The following is a 14,325-nucleotide window of genomic DNA, read 5'->3' as shown; positions in this document are numbered from 1 at the left end:
TAAAGAGGCCAGTGCATTGTTAAGCACTGTTATGCCATGGGGATCTTCCCATTCTCTGGTTACATTAACTGACACCCATATTTGAGTTTGTGTTCTAACTATATAAACTGTAGTGAGGCTCAACTGAGTAATACTGAGATGAGTAAGACAGCTGGCATATATGGAGCCTGCAGGGACTGTCCATTCTACAGTGTGACTACAAATATAATGGACATGGAAGACAAGCCTGAAGAAGAAGGCTGGAGTAGAACTTAGTAGAGCCTTGTATGCTAAGCCAAGAGTATAGTCTTTGTCTTGAGGGTAGCAGGAGGCCATGGAGGAATTTTAAGCAGAAGAGAAGTGACTATGGAAATTGCAGTTCAAAGCTCTCTGAGGCTGCAACCAGAAACTCAGGGCAGGGTAAAATGGAGGGAGTTCTGGAGGAAGGGAAAGAAGGAGAGAGGAAGGAAGGGGAGAGAAAGAGAGAGAGTCTGAGGATAGGATGTGGACTTGTGTGGTGGTGCTTGTGGCTTGTAATTGCATGGGCAACCAAAAGCATGTGAGAGGGACTGACTTACAAGAAACATTCTTGAAAGAATCCAGCAAGGCCTGCAACCAACTTCCACTTTATTCTGGATATTTCAGTTTTTGGTCATCTTATGAGTCAAGATTCCTCCTTCTGAAAATGGGACTTTCCAGAAGGACTACAGCTCCTTCTGTGCATTTATTTGACCTAGAATGTTCTGGATTTTGGTTATCAAGGGAGTTTGCCTGCCTCTCTGGAAAAGGATGGCTGTGTGGTCCCTGTGGAGTCTGCTTCTCTGGGCAGGTAAGCAGGACAGGTGAGTGGCCTGACCTCAGAGAGCTGACCCATCCAGCAGCCCCTCGCCAGATGTCTGGGCAGGGCCTCACCATCCAAAGTGAGAGCCCAGGAGCAAGCTTTGGGGGAACCTTGAAAACTAGGCAGAGGCAAAGAGATGTGGGGTCCTGGGTGGAAAGAGGCAGCAGTGCTGGAAGAATCCATCTTCACGAGACTTGAACCGTTTTGTGGTCCAGGGCAGTTAAAACTGAGGCTGGTGGTACCAGTGGCTTAGAAAGAGATGGCTTTAGGGATGGCAAGGGCCTGGCAATGTTACCACTTGAGAATTCTAAATACAGTCTGGGGAGAGCAGTGGAAGGCAAGGCAGAGCAGGACTCTTTCTACTCTTGAGGATGTTTTTCCAACAGCCTGTCAAAAACCTGAGGCCCTTCCTGAGGTCTGTGTAAGGGAAGGTGAATACTGAGTAGGAGTGAGAGGTGAGAGCAAATTTAATGTAGGATATGTGGACCTGGAGTGGCCAATAATGGTATGATGAAATGCTTACTTGTTGGATCTCTTCAGCACAGGGCATCTCCATTCTGTCTGTGGCCTAACTTCCCTTCCTTGGTTAAGAAGTACTCAGTGTGACATGGGTCAGCACTGCAAGGCCAGGGATAGGAGTTTTAGGGTATGGCAAAGACAAAGACAACTTTGTTTACATCAGATTCACAGTGACTTTGAAATGACTTTGCCCAATGTCCCTCCTGAGTCCCTGATCTTGAGGACTTTAAAGGCTCTGAAAATTTCAACATTTCTAAATGTTGTGAAGGAAACCCTTCAAATAAAAGAAATCTGTTTGGTTCAAAAATCTTTCAAATCTTTGGCCACAGCAGGCAAAAATAATTTTTTCAAAAGGCTCTTAATGGTAAATGAGATGAGTACAGCTGATCTGGTGCACCTTCTTGTTTTACAGGTGGAACAATGGAAGCCCAGAAAAGAGGGTGATAGCTGAAGGTCACAGAGCTCTTGGGCAGAGCAGGATAAGACAGAACTAGGAGTCTTGACTGATATCCAGTGCTATTTCTTCTCTATGTTGTGTCTCCACTCTGCCTTTACCCTGAAGTCACCTCCAATCAAGCCTGAAATGATTTGGGCCAGGGAGGGCAGTGAGGTGGACGAGGAACTAGAGTTACCAGTGGCTGGCTGAGTGACCACCCAGAACACATTTCCTTAACCAAACTCCCAGTACTTGGGTATGTCCCATGTCTGCTTATATTCTGCTCTGCAACTCTGCACCCACCACTGTGCTAGATACAAGGTAAAGCAGCAAATTTTGCCATTTATTCAGAGAAATTTACTGAGCTTCCATGTCCTCCTCCCAAACAGTGATGGGCAGTGGGAGTGCAAAGATGAAAAGAGGAACTCACGGGTCAGTGGGAGACACTGACTCATAAATAGGTAATAAGGCCAGTTCATAGCTATTATCCCAGGCCACTGAGGGAGCATAGAGAACAAGTGTATAATGTACAGAGATGGAAGGGGGAGATCAGGGAAACTTGATGCTTAAGAATAAACAAAAATTAGCCAGTGAAGGAGGCAGGGGGCACTTCAAGCAGAGACATCACCCACACACCTCAAACTCAGTATGTTCCCAGCAAGACTCAGTATCCTGCCACTTCCTGTCCCCTCATTCTGTCTCTCCTCCTCTTCTGGATCACAGAGAATGACACCTGTGGGTCCCAAGGACCTGGGGGCCATCCTTGACTTATTTCTCCTTCACTCCTCACATCCAATCTGTTACCAGATCTCATTGATTATGCATCTTTATCTCTCTCAGGTCCTGCCACCTCTATCCATCTCAGTTGCTCCCCCTCAATACAAGTTTCCATCACTCACCTTTGGATTAATAGAAGCAGCCTCTGTCTTGCCCCACCTACATACAATGCATCCTTTGCCCTCCTGCTGGAGTGATCTTTCTAACAGCACTGTTAGAAAAGGTCTCTTTTCTAACCTGTTGCTCTCTTACTTAAAACCTAGTCTAGAGCCCCCATTGCTCTAAGGATAAAGCCCAAATGCCAATGTCACTTTCCAGGCCTTGAATGAACTGGCTCCCTCCAAATCTGCAGTGCAATTTCTTATTCCCCTGGCCAGACATGACCACTTGGGAGGCCATGATGGAAGGACTTGGGGGCCTGCAACTAAGAGCAATGGACTCTCACCAGCCCCCAGCTTTGGCATAGCCCAAGTCCCCACATCTTCTGGAAGAAGCACTTCCTGGCTCTAATCCCCTAAACCTAAACACCTGATGGGGAGGGGTGCAGCTCCTCACCTTGCTAGAGTGTGTCCCAGGAAAAAATCTGGCACCACAAAGACTTCCTGATAAACCTGTGAAATTTGCTTTGCTAAGAGTGCTTTCATTCATATGTTAACGGTTCGAGCAGGAAACCCTAAAACTCTGTTCCTGACAGACTCTGAAGCCCTCAGATTTCTTTGAAACGTTATCTACTGTTTGATCCTTGTCTCCGTGTATTCCTGTGTATTAGAACCTAATAAAAGGCTATGGAGGAGGGGGCTCCAGGCCTTTATCTCCTCGGAGAAACTGGCCACTGCTCACTTCTCCTCCCCAAGTAGATCACATCATGTCTCAGTCATCTTTTCTCTTCATCTGTGGCAACTGGGGGGACTTGCAAGGGAAATCGCCCCCACACTAATTTGCTCCCAGCTACATGCAGGAGAGATATGAGCTTGGGGGAAGCAGTGACATGGCTCTGGGGAGACTTGCTGCAGCATTTCCTGTTGCAGTTACTGGTGCCCAAGTGCAGGGCCAGGTTGGGGGCTCCATGCTCCTGATGGCAGAGTGCCACCCTGGCTTCCAAGTTTGAGAGGCCATCTGAAGATCTCTCTGGCCTTCAGAGGAGCTCCTGGCCACATCTTTCCAAGGTTCCCTAAAGACTCTGTACCACTTCCGCTTCCTGGATCGAACCCAGAGGCACAGCAACCTGAGCCTGGAGGTCCGGCCACTGGAGTCTGGAGACAGCGGCAACTTCTCTGTGTGGCTAGTGGACACTGGAGGTCAGACCTGGACCCAGATCCTATAGCTCAAGGTGTATAGTGAGTGTGCTTGACACTGGCTCTCTGCCCTGTCTCCCTCCACAAAGACCTGGAAAGGCATCCTGAGTCCTGGGAGTTGGAGGACTGGATTCCGGAAACCTTGGGCCTCTGACTTTGTGGCCAATTCAGAGACCTGCAGCCACAACTAAGAAAATCCTCAGGTTCTTCCAGGTGAGCTCTATCTAGAGCAATCCAGATCTGCCCACTACAATCTTTGTCTGAGTTCCAACTTGGTGTTTTCTTGGTTAAGTGGCCTTGAATACAATGCTTAGCTCTGGTGTCAGCCTTCTCATTAGTAAAGTGGGTATCATGATAATATTATCACATAGATGCTCATAACAGTGAAATATAATGGTGCTTGAATACCATCTAGGACAGAAGCTGACCTATATTTCATCAGTTTGAAGGTATCAGATTATGATGTGCCATTATTTTATATACCACTAAAAAGAAAAAAATACTGCCAATTAAATTGACACAAGATTTTTATTAAAAAATTAAATTATAATTCAACTGTAGTTAAAAGTACAGAATTTTTATTTTATGTTTTTTAAAGAGTTCTTTCAGATATACTTAGAGATTTTTAACTATATAACATTCATGGGTTCTTTCAGTTATTCATTGCTGCAAAACAAATAGCTAAAAACAGCTGTTTTTATTTCTCATAATTCTGTGGGTTAGCCTGGCTCAGCCAGGCAGACCTCTGCTCCACAGGGTTTTGCCATGGCCATTCATGCAGGTGTAATCAGGCCTCAGCTCCATGGCTGAATTCACTGGGGGCACTAAGGGTCTTTCTTTCCAACAACTTTATATCAATCTCCATCACAACTACATTTACCACTACCTCCACCTCTACCACCTCCACTCTCACCTCCACCTCTATCTCTCCCACCATCACCTCCACCTCTACTATATTTCTGCTAGTCAAGAAAAAAAATGGTCCTCTGGCTCTTATTTATCTATCTAATGACTTGGAAATTATGTGAGTGACCCCAAAGTACAATTTCAGTAAAACTTTCAAAATTTGGTAGAGGGGATGAAAAGGTCCAAATTTAAGAATGGAGAGTAAAGTTGACAGCTAGGGCAAGAAAAACAATGAGGGAAAGAAAGGCAGTAGCAAATTAGAAAGAGAGAAACATCCTCTGCCCTGAGGGAGCTAACTGGCTTGCGCATTCCCTCAGAGTGCTGATGTGCAACTAGATGGATGTCCTGTATGCATGCAACCTTGAACCAGTTGTACAGTTTGGCAAGCAGAATGCTGCCTAGATCTCAGAACCACCACCTTCACCTGTTACCCCCTTACCCAATGCTCTTGTGCAATGAATAACATATACAACCATACAGGCAGCCCTGGAGTTCCTTCCTTATTTGAGTCTCAGATGCTGCACATGTAAAAGGAGGACATAGAATGTAATAATACATGCAGTAACCATACCACTAAGCTCTAAAATACTTTGTTCTGGGCATTTGAATTACAAATTTAAGGAAATTGCTATTTGGGTTTTTTTTAAACATATTTTATTGATTATGCTATTACAGTTGTCCCATCCCCCCCTTATTCCCCTCCACCCTGCACACCCCCTCTCACCCACATCCCCCCTTTAGTTCATGACTATGAGTCATACATATAAGTTCTTTGACTTATACATTTCCTATATTACTCTTAACATCCCCCTGTCTATTTTCTACCTACCATTTATGCTATTTATTCTCTGTACCTTTCTCCCCCTCCCACTCCCCTGTTGATAACCCTCTGTGTGATCTCTATTTCTGTGATTCTGTTCCTGTTCTACTTGTTTGCTTAGTTTGTCTTTGTTGTTTTTCATGTTCAGTTGTTGATAGTTGTGAATTTGTTGTCATTTTACTGTTCACAGTTTTGGCCTTCTTCTTTTTCTTAGATAAGTACCTTCAACATTTTATATAATAAGGGCTTGGTGATGAGGAACTCTTTTAACTTGACCTTATCTGAGAAGCACTTTATCTACCCTTCCATTCTAAATGATACCTTTGCTGAATAGAGTAATCTTGGATGTAGGTCCTTGCCATTCATGACTTGGAATACTTCTTTCCAGCCCCTTCTTGCCTGAAAGGTTTCTTTCAAGAAATCAGCTGACAGTCTTATGGGTACTCTTTTGTAGGTGACTGTCTCCTTTTCTCTTGCTGCTTTTAAGATTCTCTCCTTCTCTTTCATCTTGGCCAATGTAATTATGATGTGCCTTGGTGTATTCCTCCTTGGGTCCAACCTCTTTGGGACTCTCTCAGCTTCCTGGACTTCCTGGAAGTCTATTTCCTTTGCCAGATTGGAGAAATATTCCCCTTCAATATTTGTTCAGATAAGTCTTCCATTTCTTGCTCTTCCTCTTCTCCTTCTGGTGCCTCTATGATTCGGATGTTCGAACATTTAAAGTTGTCCCAGAGGTTCCTAAGCCTCCCCTCATTTTTTTTTTGAATTCTTGTTTCTTCATTCTGTTCTGGTTGAATGTTTATTTCTTCCTCTGGTCCACACCATTGATTTGAGTCCTAGTTTCCTTCCCATTGTTGTTGCTTCCCTGTACATTTTCCTTTATTTTGCTTACCATAGCCTTCATTTTTTCCTCTAATTTGTGACCATATTCAACCAATTCTGTGAGCATGCAGATTACCCATGTTTTGAACTGTGCATCTGATAAGTTGGCTATGTTTTCATTGCTTAGTTGTTGTCTTTTTCTGGAGCTTTTCTTACATTTGGGCCATTTTTTTTGTCTTGGGGCACCTGTTACATAGTAAGGAAGAGAGCCCTAGGTGTTCACCAGGGTGGGCCAATCCACATTGCTGCTTTGTGATGCTGTATGTGGGGTAGGGGTCCCACAGGGAACAATGCTGCTTGCCCCACTCTATGCCAGTTTTCAGTCACTTCCTCCACTACCGACAATCAAATTGGGCCTTTCTGATTCCCAATGGGAGGGTTTATGTATGTTCTAAGACCCTGTGGGTTTCTCCAACAAACTCTCCTGTGTGGCTGGGAGTTTCTCCCACTGCCTGACCCCCACAGGTGTTTTCATGCAGAGGCTTTGAGTCTTTATTTCCCCATGCTGGAACCCTGAGTTGGGTAGTCTCACTCCCCAGTTGTTCCTCCTAGTTTATCCGCACATGAACATGGGACCACCTGGTTCGCCAGCCACTGCCTTGCCACGAGTTCTCTCTCCGCTCCTCCTACCAGTCTGGATGAATGTTTCTTCTTTAACTCCTAGGTTGTAAGACTTCCATACAGTTTGATTACCTGGCAGTTCTGGTTGTTCTTTGCTTTTAAATTTGTTGTCCTTCTTTTGGTTGTGCAAGGAGGCACAGTGTGTCTACCTATACCTCCATCTTGGCCAGAAGTCCAGTAATTGTTGTTTTATTGCTTCCAAATACATGGCCTGATTAGAACTAATTGCACAAAGCTGCCAGACATCCTTAGAAGCTCTGCTTTGACAATAGATAAAGAAGGATTTGAATTAGCAGATCAGTTACTATAGATGTGAATGGTGTTTCTACTGTGTCCTTCAGGTTTGGAATCAGCTTCTCCTTGTAAGTAGTGCAAATAACTCCCCCTGTAATCTTTGTTTATACTATTAGTGTGCCCAGCAAAATTTTACTTTTTTTTTCATAGTGCAAATCCTAACATATTGAGCTGGCCTTAGAGAAGTTTTACTCTGCTTAACTTTGAAATGCTCTCAGACACTGAGTTCTCTCATTGTTACCAAAATGCTTCCCCCTTGGCCCCCATTGCCATGGAGACACATCACTCATCAACCTATATAGAAAATGGGAGCCCTGGCTGATGTAGCTCAGTGGATTGAGCGTGGGCCTGCGAACCACACGATTGCGGTTCGATTCCCACTCAGGGCACATGCCTGGGTTGCAAGCGAGTTCCCAGCAGGGGACTCACGAGAGGCAACCGTGCATTGATATTTCTCTCCTTCTCTCCTTCCCTTCCTCTCTAAAGATAAATAAATAAAATCTTAAAAAAATAAATTGTGCTTTTAAAAAAAGAGAAAATGGGAGCCACTGCATAGGATACCAGGACACCAATTTGTTCAATGGCCCAAGTAGCTGAGCACCTAGAGACTGAGGGTTATGGAGGTAACAAAACAGAGCCCCTTCACAGCATTTTTCACCATTGAAATTATTTTCTTAATTATTCATAATCACTTGTCAGTATTTGTCCTCTCCAAATTCTAAAAGTCCAGGATTGTACATGTTATTTTGACTGACCTAATAAATGCTTATTGTCTCTCTGACCACTATATCATGAGGAAAGTGCTCTGATAAGGAACAGAGTGCTTGAAGGGCTCAATACCACACCATCAAATATGTCAGGGAAGGCTTCACAATCAGGGCAGCAAGCAATGTGTTCAAGCTGGGCCCAGGAGTTTTCTAAGAAGACAAGAAGAGAAAGGCACACATGCACAACTGAAACATATGAAAGCAGAAATAACATGACATATTTGAGAGAATGGAAATTAATTAGGATAGGTGGAGAGGGCCAGTAGAATGTATAGCTGAAGAGGTTTACATCACCCATTTTATGAATGACTTTTAATTTCAGATTAAGGAATTCAACTTTTGTCCTGTGGTCAGTGGGAAGTCAGACAAGGTTTTGGAGTGAGAGTAGACTAGTCACAGGTGGCATCTAAGCCTGCATGGATCCCAGACCCAAAGCTGTGGTCCCTGCCCAGCATCTCTATAATCCATACCCACTCTACTGTTCTTGCCTAGATGCAGTACCCAGGCCCATGGTACAAGTGTTCATTGCTCTATCTGGGGATGCTCAGCCCCCGAAGACTTGCCAATCATTCCTGTCTTGTTGGGTCCCCAACATCAGCAATATAACCTATAGCTGGAAACAGGAGGGGATCATTGACTTTGGTACCAAGCCACATGGCCTCTTCATGGATGGACAGGTGTTGATGGCTTCATTGGGACCAGGAGACAAGGGTATGGCCTATTCCTGCATTGTCTCCAACTCTGTCAGCTGGAACTCAACTGTAGTCAACCCCTGGGAGAGCTGCAATAATGAGGCAGGTATGCCATAGGCAAGGGGTCAATGTAGGGTGGTGAAGTACCAAGTCCATCTCTGACCCTGCCCCCTCCATGTCCTGCATCAGGGAAATCCTCCGACAAAAATGTGCTGCTGGTGGTGGTGCCTGTCTTGCTGCTCCTAATCTTGGCTGGTCTCCTCTCTGCTTGGCACTGGGGCCCCTGCTCAGGTGGGAGTCCTGCAGGTACTGGAGGTGGGAGGAGGTGCTGAATCTGCTGGAAAGGAGGGTAGAATTTGGACTTCCTCCTATTTGTCCTCAGAAGATCTGTTCTCCTTACCTTTCTCACCTCATCTCTTGCCCTTTCCATCTTGTTATTCTGTCCTCCAAAAAGACTTGAAGTTTCTTTGTAGTTCTTCAAATGAAGTATTCTTTTACATATATCTTCAGGCCTTTGTACATTCCATTTCCCTGTCTGAAACACACTTGCCATGATTTCCACTCAACTCCTTTATTGGGTTATCTCCTATATAATCTTCAAAGTGTGCCTGTTCCAGGAAGCCTTCCTGACCTTCTTCCTTATCCCCAGAATGGATTAGTGTCCTGCCTTTAATGTCCATTGCTTACCTCAATCACAGTTCTTACTGCATTTACTCCAATACTAAGTTCTCAGCCTTTTAAAAGCAAAGGCTGGGTCACAACTGGGCACCTAGCAATGGTTCCTGTTACACAGCTGGTAATAAAGATTTGTTGAGTGAAGGTCTAGTTGAATCCCAACCCATTGTTGCCTAGGAGATACTTCCTGAACAAAGCGCTTCTCTTCCCAGGAGAGATAGGGCCTACTTCTCAAGAAGAGGGAAGGGGAAACACAGAGGTTAGCCAGGTTCTGAGCTTTATACCCATTAGCCCTGCCTTTGCCCCAGAATCCTCTAACCCTGAGAGAAACAACTCCACTGCCCTAGGCTTCATGTCCATGTGTGTCCCAGGATGTATGGGCTTGCTGGCCCCAGGGTGGAAAGAGTGGGTAAGCAAGGAGAAGGAAGGCATGGGACCTCAGCTACTCAGCATGGAGCTGGGGTGGATGACCAGCTCTTGTATATTCTTTCCCTGGAGGAGGAGGGAAGAGCAGCTGAGGTCACATGTCACCCAGGGACCCTGTCTACCCCCAGACTGTCCTTAGGATTTGCAGTAAGAAGGTAGAGCCAGGAAGGGAGCAACTTTTGATTTCAACACCTTTATTGATATCTAATTCACGTACCATACAACTCACCCATTCAAAGTGTGTACAGATTAGTGGCTTTTGTTGTATTAAAGATTTGTGTATCTATTACCACAATCAATTTTAGAACATTCTCATTACCCCAAAAATAAACCCCCAAACCCCTTAGCCATCACTCCCTAATCCTTCCTTCCCATCCAGGCCTAGGCAGCCACTAATCTAATTTCTGTCTATATACTATCTATTCTGGATAATGCACTATGTGTCTCTTTATGACTAACTTCTTTCATTCAGCCTAATGTTTCCAAGGCTCAGTAAACAATGGCTTTGGTCACCAAGAAGGGACAGAAAGAAGCCAACAGAAAGGCTCTGCAGAGGGAGTCCAGTGGCTGGCCCTGGCTCTGCCATTTGGCTTCTGGCCAGCCATTTAACTGGGTCCATTCCAGCTCTAATTTTCCATACTTTTTACAGCTAAATGTATGGCATAGTTTCAGAGGAAGTCTAGACATTAGGAAGAACTTCCTATCTTTGAAACATCTCCTTTTCCTGGGTCTTGAAAAAACAGGATGGGGGGGGGGGAATGTGGGGGGGCGTTGTTGTTTTTGGGTTTTGCCCCAGGTGATCTTGGCTCAGGACAATTGGGATTCAGAGCCATTGGGCCAGGTGAGGGATGCTAAGATTCCAAAGGTTGGAGGGGTAACCTTCTTTCTTATCTCCTTGCCAGGAAAAAAGAAGAAGGATGCCTGTGCTAATGGAGTGGCTCTAGAGACAGAGAACCCCCTTGTGTAGGATCTGCCATGAGGAAGAAGATAAACTGATGCTAGATCATGAGGAACTAGGCACTGCCCAGGCACATAACAGTCTGGGACATACCAGAAACTACCATGGTTCTTGTACCTCCTGTGAGACTTTGTCCCACTTCCCAGGAGCAGCCTGGGCAGTTGTTACATTGGGAAGACAGAAAACAATGGCATGACCATCTATACCCTCCCCCTTCCTTCTCCCCTTGTTGCATGTCCTGGCTCTGGTCTGGGCAAGTTGGGCCAAAGAGTATATTCCCTAAAGGACACTGGGCAGTCTCTTGGACTCACAGGGACAGTGATTGTTGAGAGCATTCACATCCTACCACTGCTCATGAAGTATTGTTATGGACTATTTTTCCCCTCAAAATTCATATGTTGAAGTTCTAACCCCAATATCCCCAATATGACTATTTGGAGATAGGGACTTTAAGTAGATAAATATGCTTAAATTAAGTCACTGGAATGGGGTTTTAATCCAATATACCTGGTGTCCTTATAAGAAAAGGACATCAATGTCCTTGGTGACCAGAAATACACACACATAGAAGAATGGCATGGGAAGACAGAGAATGAAGCCGTCTGCAAGCCAAAGAATGAGGCCTCAAGAAACCAAACCAGCTGACACATTGATCTTGGGCTTTCAGCCTCCAGAACTACAAGAAAATAAATGTCTGCTGCTTAAGCCACCCAGTCAGTGGTACCTTGTTATGATAGCCCTGACATATTACTTAACCAACTAGCACAGAAAGGTTGCCTCTAGCCTGGGTTTCAGACTTTAAAAGACATTAGGCCTCTGAAGTAATTGTGAATCTCTGAATCACCCACTTCCAGCCCCAGTCCCGTCCTTTACAGTTTAAGACCTTGATGCTTTCTTGAAGATCAAGGCATTATTATAAGAAAAGATCTAGAATTAGATGAAGGTGGGAGGCTTTCTCTTTTTGGTCTGAAAGACTTTCAGATCATCTTAATTCACCACCCTGAAAGGTAATTTACAATTAGTTATAGAAAATCAAAGGATGGTTAATATACTATGGTTGAGATGGATGCCATTTTACACTTAATACCTTTTTATATAGAATGGAGGCCAAGGTGACTGGGTCAAAATAAGATAGTGAGTTTGTTTTGCTTTGTTTTGTTTTGTTTGATTCTTACTTTTTTTGTTTTATATTTTACATATGAGTGACATCATATGGCCTTTGTCCTTTTCTGTCTGACTTATTTCACTCATTATAATATCCTCAAGGTCCATCCATATTGTTGCAAATGGCACTATTTTATCATTTTTATGGCTGAGTAGTATTCCATTGTATATATGTACCACATCTTCTTTCTCCATTTGTCTTTCAATGGACACTCAAGTTGTTTCCGTATCTTGCTGCAATGAACATGGAAATGTAAGTTAGTGTTCTCATAGTCTTCAGATGACTACCAAGAAGTGGAATTGCTGGATCATATGATAGTTCCATTCTTAATTTTCTGAGGAACCTCCAAACTGTTTTCACAGTAGCTGTACCAATTTACAATCCCACCAACAATGCACAAGTGTTCCCTTTACTCCAAATCCTAGACAACATTTGTTATTTCTTGTCTTATTGGTACTAGTCATTCTAAGAGGTATGAGGTAGTATCTCATTGTGATATTGATTTGCATTTTCCTAATAATTTGTAATTTTGAACATATTTTCACATGCCTGTTGGCCATCTGTATGTCTTCCTTGAAAAAATATCTATTGAGATTCTCTGCCCATTTCTTAATTGGGTTGTTTGCAGGTGTTTTGTTGTTAAGTTATATGAATTCTTTATATATTTTGGATATTAACCCTTGATTGGAAATATGTGAAATATTTTCTTACATTCTGTTGGTTGCCTTCTTGTTTAAAACAAAAATGTAACAAACAATACAAAAACAAACTCATAGATAAAGGCAACAGAATGGTGGTTACCAGAGTGGAAGGGGATGAGGGAAGGACAAAATAGTTAAAGGTAATGAATGGAAACCAGATTTTCAGTGATGAGCATGCAATGGAGTATACAGATATTGAATGATAATGTTGTACACCTGAAATTTATATAATGTTATTAACCAATGTTACCTCACTTGAAATACATAAATTAAAAATTTAAAATACAGAAGGGCAAGAGTGGAAGTGGGGTCAGAGTGATAGCCTAGGACCATAACACATGGGACTTTTTGGGGTGAGGGTGGTCAGGGCAACCCCTCTCTGTTTGGGTATCAAATTCCTTCCAAGACAACTTTGTACTATTATTTCCAGTAGGCTCATGGTCAGAAGAGAATCTTCTCAAAGTCTGCTTTTGCTTTTCCTTGTTTTTATTATATTTTCCTTAAGTAAGAGCCTCTGTACCTGTTCTTTTATGCAAAAGACAAATACAAGAGCTGCTGGGGCAAAGGCATCAAGTGACATGATGTCAGAGAGAATGGAGAGGAGGCCTAGCAAAAGAAAAGGGTTAGAGAGACATTATTTTTATCAACAGAGATAGGAGCACTCAAAGCCTTGTTTAAAAACAATGGCTGTAAACATTAATGACATCTCTGACAGATCTTATTTCCACATTTATTAAGTAACATTTATTCAGTTCATCAGCACTTGGCTACTTACTGGCCTTTGGGGAAGTACCACCTTCCTCCAGCTCTGATTTTATGTCTCCCTGTATCTGTTCTGCAGGTAGCCCAACAAAGGCCTTCTAATACAGCACATCCCCAAATCCAGGACAGTCTCAGTGGGTGCCTCCCATTGGGTTGTACACTGGTCACAGGGGGTCTCATCTGCCAGGAGGGCAGGCAGAGCACATAGGTGTGTAGTGGGGATACTCCCACTGCACAACTGGCCAGAGTCCAGTTCTAGAAGCCATACTTCCAGGGCAACACTGGAAAACTCCAACGTCTAGAAGAGAATGACCAGAATGACCAGAATGACCAGAATGCTGGAAAGTCTAGAAAAGTTATCACACAAGAAATGACTAAAGAAACCAGTCATTTTTTACCTCAAACAAACATCTTAGAAGGTTCTAAGTCCTCAAGTACTTGAAGGGCTCTAATGTAAGCCAGGTTGTGTAGCTAAGGCCAGCAGAACATGTCACTGAAAGGTAAAATATTGACTCATATGAATAATAGTGTCTTAAAGGTGGAAGAAGATTTAGTGGTTACCCACTTTAAGTTTTTTATTTCTCAAGTGGAAAACCAAAGCCCAGAGTGATTGTTATTCTCTACTTAGAGTTAGCCTTAAGTTTTCTAAATCAGTCCAGCATCTTACCAGAGGAAAACTTGATAACAAATGGAGAAATCTAAATGTGAAGTGAGCTGTTTCAATAAATATGCTTAAGCAGAAACCATCTCAGACCAATATTATATAGACTAAAGACTTTTCAAATATTTGGTGGGAAGTTGTAGTCAAT

At 43.4% G+C, this 14,325-nt stretch overlaps 2 protein-coding genes across 2 annotated transcripts in view; one reads left to right on the top strand and one right to left on the bottom strand.

Moving 5' to 3' along the window:
- Nucleotides 1-461: 461 nt before the first annotated feature.
- Nucleotides 462-11,401, top strand: SLAMF8 (SLAM family member 8). Its single transcript, XM_037059818.1, is given in 5 exon segments — nt 462-808; nt 3,566-3,889; nt 8,630-8,935; nt 9,019-9,120; nt 10,833-11,401. Coding segments are annotated over 5 exon segments (888 nt in total). The 5' UTR covers nt 462-717; the 3' UTR covers nt 10,898-11,401.
- A 775-nt stretch (nt 11,402-12,176) lies between these two features.
- Nucleotides 12,177-14,325, bottom strand: part of VSIG8 (V-set and immunoglobulin domain containing 8) — a 36,916-nt gene continuing 34,767 nt past the window's right edge. Inside the window, exon 7 of the mRNA XM_037059816.1 lies at nt 12,177-12,286. Within this exon, the coding sequence (XP_036915711.1) occupies nt 12,181-12,286 (106 nt within the window). The 3' untranslated portion in view covers nt 12,177-12,180. The remainder of the gene's footprint in view (nt 12,287-14,325) is intronic.

Source organism: Sturnira hondurensis, unplaced genomic scaffold, assembly GCF_014824575.4.
Source record: "Sturnira hondurensis isolate 20B ecotype Veracruz unplaced genomic scaffold, ASM1482457v3 Scaffold0011299, whole genome shotgun sequence".
NCBI classification, from domain to species: Eukaryota; Metazoa; Chordata; class Mammalia; order Chiroptera; family Phyllostomidae; genus Sturnira; species Sturnira hondurensis.
The sequence above is the reverse complement of the archived record's forward strand: the minus strand, read 5'-3'. Positions and strand labels throughout refer to the sequence as shown.